Source organism: Oryctolagus cuniculus, chromosome 21 (genome assembly GCF_051225735.1).
Source record: "Oryctolagus cuniculus isolate XC-2025 breed Fujian yellow rabbit chromosome 21, ASM5122573v1, whole genome shotgun sequence".
Lineage (NCBI taxonomy): Eukaryota > Metazoa > Chordata > Mammalia > Lagomorpha > Leporidae > Oryctolagus > Oryctolagus cuniculus.
In genome coordinates, this window is record NC_142887.1 from 12,079,200 (window position 1) to 12,092,733 (window position 13,534).

Here is a 13,534-nt window from a genome sequence, read left to right on the forward strand (position 1 = left end):
GAAGTGCATTGCCTTCTAACAGTGATAGCCCCATAAGCATGATGTTTCACATCTTTTTTCCCAACTTATTATAGGGTGTTTCTTACAGAAAAATTTCACTTTAGTTTGAATAGAATTAACTCCTCTTTGCACTATTAGCCAAACCTGCTGTGAATTAACCACATATTTTGTTACACATCTGTAGAGTAAGTTCCTTGTAGTGGAATTTGTGGAACTTAAATGCTGTGCCTTGTAGTTTTGATCTAGATTGCCAGTTTACCCAGCAGAGTTTACAGATTGGTATTCATCCAGCACATCTAGGGTGGCCACAAAGTTTGGAAGCATAAGTGAACTAAGAATCCTAAGTGGGGCCGGCGCCGCGGCTCACTAGGCTAATCCTCCGCCTAGCGGCGCCGGCACACCGGGTTCTAGTCCCGGTCGGGGCGCCGGATTCTGTCCCGGTTGCCCCTCTTCCAGGCCAGCCCTCTGCTGTGGCCAGGGAGTGCAGTGGAGGATGGCCCAGGTGCTTGGGCCCTGCACCCCATGGGAGACCAGGAAAAAGCACCTGGCTCCTGGCTCCTGCCATCGGATCAGCGTGGTGCGCCGGCCGCGGCAGCCATTGGAGGGTGAACCAATGGCAAAGGAAGACCTTTCTCTGTCTCTCTCACTGTCCACTCTGCCTGTCAAAAAAATAAAAAATAAATAAAAAAATAAAAAATCCTAAGTGGGTTGTTAATGTTACTGACAGAATATTTAGCGACATGAATTCAGCATTTGTCCCTTGATAGTGCGCTGACATTTTTCTTAGCCTCCAGTGATTTGTGTCTATTGATTTTATTTTCTTATCAGATTAAAATAGATTCCAGGTTTTGTGATCATACCATGTAAGAATCCATGTTTCTACACATCCTGGCCAACTGAGTGTATATATCCTCTTACTTGTTTGATAGTTGAAAGGGCAATTGGCTGGTTGTGGCGCCCACATTCCACATTAGAGTACCTGAATTTGATCTCCAGCTCTTGATTCCAGCTTCCTGCTAATGTAGATGCCATGGGGGCAGCAGCGATGGCTCAAGTGGTTGGGTTCCTGCCATCCATGTGGTAGACTTGTATAAGTTTTGGTCTTTTGCCCCCTGACCCTTGCAGGGCATCTGAGGCAGTGAACCAGTGGGTGCCAGCTTGTTCTGTCTCTCTCGGCCTTTCAATTAAGAAAAATTGTTTTAAAATAGTATTTTGTGGAGTTTCATTTTTGCATTTGTCTTATGTATGAGGTTAATTTTTGTTTAAAGCTGTTTATTCTTAATAATTGCTTTTCTGGTGGAAGGAACCAGCTGATCCCCTTCACTGTGCCTTGCATATGGGTAAAAAGTGTATACATTACTTAACACTGTAAATAGAAACAGTTTTCAGGGATTGTGTTGTGGCAAAGTGGGTAAAACCACCACCTGCAATGCTGGCATCAATATGGACAATGGTTCCAGTCCTGGCTGCTCCACTTGCAATCCAGCTCCCTGCTAATGGCCTGGGAAAGCAGCAGAGATGGCCCAAGTGCCTGCGCCCCTGCACCCACATGGGAGACCCAGAAGAAGGTCCTGGCTTCAACCTGGCCCAGCCCTGACCATTGTAGCCATTGCCATTTGGAGAGTGAACCAGCGGTTGGAAGATTTCTTTCTCTTTCTCTTTCTGTAACTCTGCCTTTCAAATAGATAGAAGGGAAAAAATGGAAAATAATCTTCAGAGGGAAAGCTTACGGGCCTGTCTGAGCGTATATAACCCAACTCCTGATGGCATATTTAGAGGTGTCCTCAGAGATCATTCTCCTCCTCTTGTATTCACCCAGTTAGGAAGTTTTAAGGACCTTGAGCTCGGTTGATCATTTTTCTTGTTTTAACAGATTTTTACATAGTTGTACCATATGTATATAGTCTGCTTGTTTATTTTCCATGTTTGATTTGTCTTCAGTGAATTTGATTGCAAAAGTTGCTCATTTTAGCTGCTTTTTTCCTCTCAAATAGTTGGTGACAAAGTTCCTGCCGACATAAGATTGACTTCTATCAAGTCTACAACTCTAAGAGTTGACCAGTCAATTCTCACAGGTAAGTATCATGCTGAACGGACATTGAGTTTCTGAAGCTTGTCATACATACCCCATGCTTACCCATATATCAGTTTGGCTTTTTGCCAATGTGGACTTAAAGGCATGATTTTAAAGCAAAAACAAACAAACCTGGATATTATCTCATAAAGCCTCTGTTGAAAATAATCAGTTTCGGTTTTAAGAAAAATCACACTTTTTTCTTTTAACTTTTTAGTGTAAGTGCTGCCGAAGTGAGCACTTCTTTTAACTGTTTAAAGAAGGTTGCAAATTCCCTCATTAGTGGAGGTAATCTTAAGGTTGAAGTGTTGGCTCCCTGTTTTCTGGGAAGTGAATGATTTATTCAGTAGCTTTTGTCTAGGCAGGAAAATAGTCTCCTTTTTCGTTGGAGGAATGCCAATCTTGTGTCTAACAAACTTTGTAATAATCAGATGTACATTTAACAAAAATTAGCCCCAGAAACGATTTTCCTACCTAGAGTTAACACTCTGATTTGGAATTACTTGGGCCATTTTGCCCTATTTGTGCGATAAAGGCACAATCTAGGGTGGAGGGTCCATAGCAACTGGAAGTGAGGTGGTCAGAAGATTAACTTTAGAAACAATGCTAAAATCTCAATTTAATAGTGAATAAATATAAAATATAATGGCTATTGAGACTTATCTGATTATCAGTTTTGAAAAACAACTAATGTCAATGGTAGAACCTGGGCCCTATATTTTACATTGCTTATTTATGAATTGCTTTCCTATTAAAACCCCATTTAGCAGCAGTAAGCTAGAAGCCAGTTACACCATATGCCATAAAGGGGAAACAGATGGCTTACATGTATAAAATGTTCAGCGTATCCACAGAAATAATTACATCTCAAAACTCTTCATACAGGTTCTTATATATCTTATTAAATAAATGTACTATATTTATTTTATTTTTTTATTTATTTTATTTTATTTTATTTATTTATTTTTTTTGACAGGCAGAGTGGACAGTGAGAGAGAGAGACAGAGAGAAAGGTCTTCCTTTGCCGTTGGTTCACCCTCCAATGGCCGCTGCGGCCGGCGCGCTGCGGCCGGCGCACCGCGCTGATCGGATGGCAGGAGCCAGGAGCCAGGTGCTTTTCCTGGTCTCCCATGGGGTGCAGGGCCCAAGCACCTGGGCCATCCTCCACTGCACTCCCTGGCCACAGCAGAGGGCTGGCCTGGAAGAGGGGCAACCGGGACAGAATCCGGCGCCCCGACCGGGACTAGAACCCGGTGTGCCGGCGCCCTAGGCGGAGGATTAGCCTAGTGAGCCGCGGCGCCGGCCAAATGTACTATATTTTTAGGTTACATTGAAGAACTCATTTCTTTGTCAATTACTGATGGTGAAGTTTGCCACCTGCCATAAAATCAACAATTAGATGGTTAATGTCGTTCACATTGACTCACTATATATATATATTTTGTGTTGTTGTTGTGTTTTTTTGTTTTGTTTTGTTTTTTTGACAGGCAGAGTGGACAGTGAGAGAGAGAGAGAGAGACAGAGAGAAAGGTCTTCCTTTTGCCGTTGGTTCACCCTCCAATGGCCGCCGCAGCCGGCGCACAGCGCTGATCCAATGGCAGGAGCCAGGTACTTCTCCTGGTCTCCCATGGGGTGCAGGGCCCAAGGACTTGGGCCATCCTCCACTGCACTCCTTGGCCACAGCAGAGAGCTGGTCTGGAAGAGGGGCAAGCGGGACAGAATCCGGCGCCCCGACCGGGGCTAGAACCCGGGGTGCCGGCGCCGCAAGGCAGAGGATTAGCCTAGTGAGCCGTGGCGCTGGCCCACTATATATTTTTAAGTGATGTTAAAGTTGAATTCAAAGTCATTAAGACATTTTAAACATTCTAAAAGCAGTTTTTTATACCATATGATCTTTTAGCACAATTGCTGATTGCCGTCCTTTTTATTTATTAAAGACAGAGTTACAGAGAGAGAGGGAGGGAGAAACAGAGACAGAACCCATCTGCTGGTTCACTCTCCAGATGACCTCAATAGCCAGAGCTGGGCTGATCAAGATCCTGGAGCTTCTCACATGGGTGCAGGAGCCCAAGCACTTGGGCCATCTTCCGCTGCATTCCCAGGCCATTAGCAGGGAGCTGGATCAGAAAAGGAGCAGCCAGGACACTAATCTGTGCCCATATGGCATGCTGGCGCCATAGGCAGAGGCTTAGCCTACTGTGCCACAGCGCTGGCCCTTTAATTTTTTTTTAGTCAGAGTTAGAGGGAGAGACAGAGAAGCAGATCTTCCATTCGCTGGTTCACTCCCCACATGGCTGTTAATGGTCAGGACTGGGTGAGTCTGAAGCCAGGAGCTTCATCCTCTCCCAGTGGTTGTCATGGGCCCAAGCACATGGGCAGTCAGTCCTCCTCTGCCTTGTCCCCACCATTAGCAGGGAGCCAAATCTGAAGTGTAGCAGCCACAACAAAAACTGGCGCCCACATGAGATTTTGACGTCACAGGCAGCAGCTTTACGTGGTAGGCCACAACACCGACCCAGTTAATTGCTCTTTATATTTTATTTCTTAAGATTTTATTATTTGTGGGCCCTCCCTCTGGCATCCCATCTGGGTGCCAGTTTGAGACCTGGCTCTTCCACTTCCGATCCAGCTCTCTGCTGTGGCCTGGAAAGGTAGTGAAAGATGGCCCAAATCCTTGGGCCCCTGCATCCACGTGGGTGACCCAGAGGAGGATCCTGGCTCCTGGCTTCAGATCAGTGCAGATCTGGCCATGCGGCCAACTGGGGAGTGAACCAGCGGATGGAGGACCTCTCTGTCTCTGCCTCTGCCTTTCCTTCTCTCTGTGTGTAACTCTGACTTTCAAATAAATAAATAAATCTTAAAAAAAAGATTTTATTATTTAAGAGGTAGAGTTACAGACAGAGAGAAAGGCCTTCCATCTGCTGGTTCACTCCCCAAATGGTCACAACAGCCGGAGCTGGACCTCTCTGGAGCCAGGAGCTTCTTCTGGATCTCCCACAAGGGTGCAGGGCCCAAGGACTTGGGCCATCTTCTGCTATTTTCTCAGGCCATAGCAGAGAGCTGGATTGGAAGAGGAGCAGCCAAGACTAGAACCGGTGCCCATGTGGGATGGAGGAACCACAGGTGGAGGCTTAGCCTACTATGCCATGGTGCCAGCCCCCAGCTAATCACTATTTTTTTTTTAAGATTTATTTATTTATTTGAAGGCAGAGTTATGGAGAAGCAACGGGGGCAGAATGGGGATTCTCCCTTCTGCTGACTCACTCCCCAGTTGGCTACAATGGCTGGAGCGGTACCAATCTGAAGCCAGGAACCAGGAGCTTCTTCCGGGTCTCCCACGTGGGTGCAAGGGCCCAAGGACTTGGGTCATTTTCTACTGCTTTCCCAGGCCACAGCAAAGAGCTGGATCGGAAGTGGAGCAGCCGGGACTTGAACCGGTGGCCACATGGGATGCCAGCACTGGCACTGCAGATGGTGGCTTGACCCGCTATGCCACATCGCCGACCCCACTAGTTGCTTTTTTAAAAAACTTTTGCTTTATTGAAACATGGTCAGGGTCAGATTGTTATTTTAATATTGTATCTGTAAACAACATACATAAATATTAGAGTATAAAATGATAAACTGAAAATAAAGGTAATCGGGATTTTACTTCAAAGTTAGGTTTATTTTGAGGTAGTGCTGATTTTATCCTGCCATTCTTTTCCTAGTTTACTTCCTTTGAGTGAATTGACCCAGTTGTCCCTTGTTGTCCCTTTTCTCATACTTGACTATCCAAAGAATGGTTGAGTGTTGGCACTAATGAGGGCCCCAGGTGTGGACTGCACAGATCTTACCGCTGCCTCTCTCTCAACCTACCTAGGTGAATCTGTCTCTGTCATCAAGCACACTGACCCTGTCCCAGACCCGCGGGCTGTCAACCAGGATAAGAAGAACATGCTTTTTTCTGTGAGTACTTGATCGGTCGTACTGCTGTTGGGAGACATTCCAGCATCTTAATGATCCACAGATATTATGTTTTTCACTGCCTGCTATTAGTTGTCAGACTGGAGAGAGTGTTGGCTGTCATTCCAAAAGATGACCATACTCTGTGGTCATTCTCACATCAGTAACATACCTTGTGAAGATATGTGACTTAGATGTCTTTTGTTGTACTTGGCAGGTTGAGAGTCTGCCCTCCCCCCCACCAAAAAAAGAAAAAATCCGGTCAAACGTCTTTAAACTCCTTACCTGTGAACATAGTTGACAAGGATTTTTTGTTGGAAAAGCCATAGCCTGTAAAGGGTATTTTCAAAATGTTGTGGATGATTGCAGCTGTCTATGTGAGTCACAATGAAAAGCAGTATGTGTAGAGGCAGGAAGCAGTAAGAGTCTTGGTGAAAAACATGCGCATGTTCACTGTACTGTTTCACTTTTTCTGTTGATTTGAAATTTTTTAAAAGGTAGTTAGGAGATGCATGGAATTTGTTTGAAATCTGGAATGTTTCAAGGGGTGAGATTGTGTGAGTCAGGCGAGAACCAAACCAGCTCTGTAAGTAAGTGCTATAGAGTCACAGTGAAAGGAGCAAGGCTGAGAGTTGAAGAGAACGCTCACACGTGATTCCACTGGTTTTTTTGTTGTTGTTGTTTGTTTTTTTGGAATGCTCGTGCTTGAGTAGGATCTTTAGGATAACCCCCTGGGGCTCGTGGCTCTTCCTACTGTAGCTGACCCAAAGTAGGCTAAGCTGTGGGAGCCTGAGAACCATGGAGTTTGAAACAGCTGGGACTGCAGAGTTGGTTAGAGCCCCGCTGAGTCCAGAGCTGTCCTCAAGCTGTATTCCATGTTGGGTCAGCGTACTGCTGCCTTGGGATGAAAGGACTGCATGGATCAGAATCGGGCAGAGGTCCCACAGGGCAGGACGAGTGCTCATCACTGCTGGTGACCAGCAGCCTGAGCAGTCACCACCAGAAGGCCCAGGAGGAGATGTTAAAAGAATCTGGGTGCCCTGGTCAGAGTCTGGAGTATGAGTTTGTGGTTGGGCTGTGGTGTTCATCTCGTGACCAGGTCTGTCTTCCTGCCGTAGGGCACAAACATTGCTGCAGGGAAAGCCATGGGAGTGGTGGTGGCAACTGGAGTCAACACTGAGATTGGCAAGATTCGGGATGAGATGGTGGCGACAGAACAGGAGAGGACGCCTCTTCAGCAGAAACTAGATGAATTCGGAGAACAGCTTTCCAAAGTCATCTCCCTTATTTGCATTGCAGTCTGGATCATAAACATTGGGCATTTCAATGACCCAGTTCATGGAGGCTCCTGGATTAGAGGTGCTATTTACTACTTTAAGATTGCAGTGGCCCTGGCGGTAGCAGCTATTCCTGAAGGTCTGCCTGCCGTCATCACCACCTGCCTGGCTCTTGGAACTCGCAGGATGGCAAAGAAAAACGCCATCGTCCGAAGCCTGCCTTCTGTGGAAACCCTCGGCTGCACTTCTGTGATCTGCTCTGACAAGACTGGCACACTCACAACAAACCAGATGTCAGTCTGCAGGGTAAGGGGAGGGACTGAAGAGTCTTTCCAGTGGTTCTCTTTTCATCCTAATAATATATTTAGATGCTGTTAAAACCTTTGAGTTATAATTTGGTACTTTTCTATGGTTGTGTGTGTAGTGTTGGCCCAACTTCTCATACTTTAGAGGAATTACTTTAAAAAAAAAAAAAGATTTATTTATTTATTTGAAAGTCAGAGTTACACAGAGAAGAGGAGGCAGAGAAAGAGAGAGGGAGGTCTTCTATCCACTGGTTCACTCCCCAGTTGGCCACAACAGCCGGAGCTACACCGATCTGAAGCCAGGAGCCAGGTGCTTTTTCCAGGTCTCCCACACGAGTGCAGAGGCCCAAGGACTTGGGCCATCTGCTGCTGCTTTCCCAGGCCATTGCAGAGAGCTGGATTGGAAGAGGAGCAGCCAGGACTCAAACAGGTGCCCCATGGGATGCCAAAACTACAGGTGGTGGCTTTACCCGTTACGCCACAGTGCCAGCCCCAGAGAGGAATTACTCTAATTCCTAAAACGATTTCACGAAATAAAGGCTGTCTTCCACAGCTGGTAAACTTGTGTGAAGGAAACATCTGTGGGGTGTTTTGTGCTTGTCTCAGGTTACTGCACTCCCTTAATCCCTTGGGCTTCTCAGTACAGGGGACTTGAAAAGTTTATGGAGAAGTAGAATTGAAAGGTAAGTTTATTTTGGTACAAAATTTTTTGACATAGTTTTACTTTGTAATGTGCCTTTTCAGTGACATTTTTAAAAAGTCTGTGTATGTAAACAGACGAGCTCCAGCAGCTCATTAACCTCCGTGCCTGAGATCCCAGACAGACTGAAACGTGTGTTCACCTCGCTGGTTCTGTGTGTGCATCCTTTCTTTATGTTTGACCATCATCTGGAGTAAAATAAGAAACCATTTAAATCTGGCTGGCGCCGCGGCTCACTAGGCTAATCCTCCGCCTAGCGGCGCCGGCACACCAGGTTCTAGTCCCGGTCGGGGCGCCGGATTCTGTCCCGGTTGCCCCTCTTCCAGGCCAGCCCTCTGCTGTGGCCAGGGAGTGCAGTGGAGGATGGCCCAGGTGCTTGGGCCCTGCACCCCATGGGAGACCAGGAAAAGCACCTGGCTCCTGCCACCGGATCAGCGCGGTGTGCCGGCCGCAGCGCGTCGGCCGCGGCGGCCATTGGAGGAACTCAAAATACAGTTTTCAAAAGGGTACACATAATTCATACAGATGTAGGATTGAGCATGCCAGAAATTTTATCTGGTTCATTAATTAGCAATGGAATCTCTAAAATAGGTTACAAAGAGCATTTTTGTGGTCAGTATTAGAATAGGACTGCTAGACTAACAGCTGCGTAGTGTTTTGTAGAGAAGTAAAATTACAGGTTATCTTGACTAGGACACATTATAACTTAATGTGAACACACTTTTAAAAAACACTTATGTATTTATTTATTTATTTGAAAGGCTGAGCCACAGAAAGAGGGAGAGAGAGACAAAGAGATCTTCCATCCACTGGTTCACTTCCCAAATGCCTGCAACATCTAGGGCTAGGCCAAGCCAAAGCCAAGAGCAAGGAACTCCATCTGGGTTTCCCATGTTGGGGGCAGGACAGGATCCCAAGTACCAAGTACTTCGGCCATCATCTGCTGCCACCCAGTATATGAGTAGGAAGCTGGATAGGAAGCGCAGATTGGCTGGGACTTGAACCAGGCACTCTGACACAGTATGCAGGCTTTTCCCATAACAGCAGCTTAATCCACTGTGCCTGCCCCATGAGCACTTATTAATGGCACAATGTTATGTTTTCCTAAAGCAGGCCAGTTAAGGAATGCTTCATTATTACATTCAAAGGATGCAATCATTATTCTGGAAGTTGGTTTTATTTTTCATTTGACAGATAGGCACAGAGAGCTTTCATCTGTTCTCTTCCCCAAATAGCCTCCAAGGGCTAGGACTGGGCTGGGCCAAAGCTTGGGAGCCGAGAACTTCATCCAACCCTGCGAGTGGCAGGGACGCAACTGCTTGAGCCATCATTTGCTGCCTTCCAGGGTGTAAGTTAGCAGGAAGCTATCAGTAGCAGAGCCAGGACTTGAACTCAGGCACCCTGTTGTGGGATGCAGGTGCCCTAATTAACATCTTAACCATTAGGTAAATGCCCAGCTGTTGTGTGTGTGTGTGTGTGTGTGTGTGTTTTAAGATTTGGTTGTTATTCAAAAGGCAGAGCATCAGAGAGGGGGAGAGAGAGCAAATGAGTGAGAATTTCCATCTGCTGGTTTACTCCCTGTGTGGCCACAGAAGCCAGGGCTGGGCTAGGAGCCAGGAGCTCCATCTGAGTCTCCCACATGAAGCAGGAGCCCGAGAAGTCGGGCGTCACCCACTGCTTTTCCTGGTACATCAGAAAGAACCTGGGTTGGATCTCCCTGCTGATGGCTTGAGAAAAGCAGTAGAAGACAGCCCAAGTGCTTGAGCCCCTGCACCCACGTGGGGGACGTGGAGGAAGCTCCTGGTGCAGCCCTGGCCGTTGACCCGTCTAGGGAGTGAGCCAGTGTTTGAAGGATTTCTCCCTTTATCTGTCTCCCTCTCTGTGTAACTCTGGCTTTGAAATAAATAAATCTTAACGAACAGGAAAGGAAAAGAAAACTTGGATCGGAAGCAGAGTAGCTGAGACAAGTCAAACAAGCACTCCAGTATGGGATGCTGGCATTGCGAGCAGCAGCTCAACCTGCTGTACTAAAACGCTGTGTCCCCCCAGTTTTATTGAATCAGTTAAATCCTGCATATTTTTATCTTGCCAATTTTCAATTCATGATGATTTGTAAGTTTGTCTTAAGTTTCTCCAGGAGATAAATGGTTCGAGTTACTTAAGTTCTTACTGCTTGAAACTAAAACAATGTTGGATGAATTGGCTAAAAGCTACTTTTTTCATCTTTGTTGTTTTGGGGAAAAGAAAGGGAATTTCATGTATACTATTTAGTTTCCCCCAGGAAACTGTTAAACTTAGCTTGAAAATTTTAATTCAACTCAATCATCCTTAGGTCCATGAAATTAAGCAGTTGTTAGAAATTGTGATTTTTGAATTTTTTAGTTCATTATAAAAACTTTTTCTTCCATTTTATTTTCCCTTAACTGACTTGCTTTGAAATGTTTCACTGCAGTAAAGAACAGGTCTGCTTCCTGAGGGTTAAGGACAGCTTCCAGCAGCAAGCCCATGCCGCCGGTGGTCCCCACTGTGGTTCTTGCAGTGGTGATGTGTAGCTGCCCTGATGCAGGAAGCTGTCCCTCCTGCAGGTCCTGAGGGTGTAGTTGCTTGCTCACTGTGCCCAAGCACATTTAGATTTGGATTTCACAATGTGGGTTAGAGTTCTGGATGACTTTTAGAATATTTTGGACTTTGGTATACAGAAACAAAGAATTTCACTTTTTATATAGAATGTTGTTAAATAACTGTGGCTTGTCGTAACAGTGCCAGTTTGGTTTGCTACTGTTGAGTGCAATTCTTCACATGTGACTGTTGGAATCGTATGACAGTCCTGCTCATGCTCAGGAGGTTAGCAGACTTAGTCTCTGAGAAGTGACTTTCCTGAGGGTCACAGTACTTTAATGAATGTAGTTGGAATTTTAGAAACAAGTTGGACTTTTGAACAGAAACGAACCTACTGATCCTGTCTCTTCTACTTAGTAATTGTGTAACCCTGAACACGTAATTTTTAACCTCTGTAGTTGTTTTCTCTCATAAAATGCCAAGCATCTTTGGAAAGAGGTGTTTTTATATATATAAATATATATTTTTTTTAACTTCATTTAAAAATTGTTTTGAGAGGCAGAGAGAGTGAGCTCCCGTCTGCTGGTTCACACCTGAAATGCCCACAGTATCTGGGCTGGGCTGAAGCTAGGAGCTTCAAAACAGGTTTTACACTTTGAACCCAGCTACTTGAGTCTGCATTAGTAGGAAGCTGGAATCAGGAGCTGAGACTGAAACCATGTACTCCCAGGTGCAGTGTGGTTGTCCTAAATGGTGCTTTAATGGCTAGGCCAAACACTTGGCCCAAACTGCAGATTTTTTGTTACATCTGCTAGAAAAAAATTCTAGAAGTTGGAGGTCTTACTTTATGTGAGCTTTGTCATGAATCTTGTCGGTAATCATTGTTTTAAGTCATATTTATTTTTAAAAACTATTTATATCTCATTTGTGACTTTTTTTTAAAGGTTGATTTGTTTATTATTTCTTTGAAAGAGCTACAGAGAGAAAGGGAGAGAGAGATTTTCCATCCACTCCGCAAATGGCTGCAGTGACTGGGGCTGGGCCAGGCCAAAGCCAGGAGCCCAGATCTTCTTCCTGTTCTCCCACGTGGGTGCAGGGGTTCAAGCACTTGGGCCATCGTCCTCCACTGCTTTCCCAGGTGCATTAGCAGGGAAATGTATCAGAAGTGGATAAGCTGGGACTCAAATCCGGCACCCATGTGGGATGCCAGCATTGCAGGTGCCAGCTTTACCTGCTGTGCCACAAGGCTAAGGTTGATTTAGTTCTGAGTATGCTTGTGAAATGAAGCTTTTGTAATTTAAAAGTATCTGTTTACAACAAATCATGTGAGCCAAAAGAAGTTACTTTAAAATATAGATTGGCTGATTTTCTTAATCAGAATGCTCAGAAAAGATGTGTTTTTAAAGCATAACATGGCCTTTTTGGAAATTTTTTTTTTAAGATTTATTTACTTGAAAGAGTTACACAGAGAGAAGAGAGGCAGAGTTTGGGGGGGGGGGGGCCTTCCATCCGCTGGCTCACTCCCCAGTTGGCTGCAATGCTTAGCTGTGCCTGCTGATCAGGAGCCAAGAGCTTCCTCTGGGTCTCCCACATGGGTACAGAGGCCCAAGTATTGGGCCATCTTCTGCTTTCCCAGGCCATAGCAGAGAGCTGGATCGGAAGTAGAGCAGCCGGGTCTCAAACCAGCGCCCATATGGGATGCAGGCATTGCAGGCAGTGGCTTTTCTCACTACACCACAGCATCATTTTAAAAAAATCTTCGTTGAAGAACAGTTTGGTCATACTCAGTTTTATTATTTGAAAGGCAGAGTTGGAGAGAAAGAAAGATCTTCCATTTACTGGCTCACTCTCCAAATGGCTGCAATGGCTAGAGCTAAGCCAGGTCAGAGCCAAGAGCCTGAAGCTCCATGTGGTTCTCCCACGTGGGTGCAAGGGCCCAAGCATTTGGACCATCCTCCCCTGCTTTCCCAGGTGCATTAACAGAATTGGACAAGAAGTGGAGCAGCTGGAATTCAAACCTGTGCTCGTATGGGATGCTGGTGCTGCAGGCGCAGCTCAACCCACTGCACCTTAATGCCTGCCTCTGGCCATACTCGTAATTGTTGGTAATTAAGAGGGATTTTGTCATGACAGAACAGTTGAAATTTTTGTTGTTTGGGGTTTTACAGTTTATTGCACTGAAAATGCAAGTCTAATTTTTACTTTTTCAAACAGGACTTCTGAATATTTTAAAAGCAAACCAAGGGGAAAAAAAACCTTTTTTTTTTTTTTTTTTTTTTTTTTTTTTTTTTTGACAGGCAGGCAGAGTGGACAGTGAGAGAGACAGAAAGGTCTTCCTTTTTTTGCTGTTGGTTCACCCTCCAATGGCTGCTGCAGCCGGCGCATCGCGCTGATCCGAAGGCAGGAGCCAGGTGCTTATCCTGGTCTCCCATGGGGTGCAGGGCCCAAGCACTTAGGCCATCCTCCACTGCACTCCCTGGCCACAGCAGAGAGCTGGTCTGGAAAAGGGGCAACCAAGACAGAATCCGGCGCCCCGACCAGGACTAGAACCCAGTGTGCCGGCGCCGCAAGGTGGAGGATTAGCTTATTGAGCCGCGACGCCAGCCAAATAAATCAGTTTTAAGGTAGTCACTCAGGTCACTTTATATTCTTCCTCATAGTTGTAAGAATGGTT

At 45.7% G+C, this 13,534-nt stretch overlaps 1 protein-coding gene across 2 annotated transcripts in view; it reads left to right on the top strand.

Moving 5' to 3' along the window:
• ATP2A2 (ATPase sarcoplasmic/endoplasmic reticulum Ca2+ transporting 2) overlaps positions 1-13,534 on the top strand; it is a 70,676-nt gene that overhangs the window by 38,093 nt on the left and 19,049 nt on the right. For both annotated transcript variants that reach the window (XM_051826460.3, NM_001089321.1), the window contains 3 exon segments: positions 1,995-2,075; positions 5,937-6,022; positions 7,138-7,602. In XM_051826460.3, coding sequence (XP_051682420.1) covers positions 1,995-2,075; positions 5,937-6,022; positions 7,138-7,602 — 632 coding nt within the window.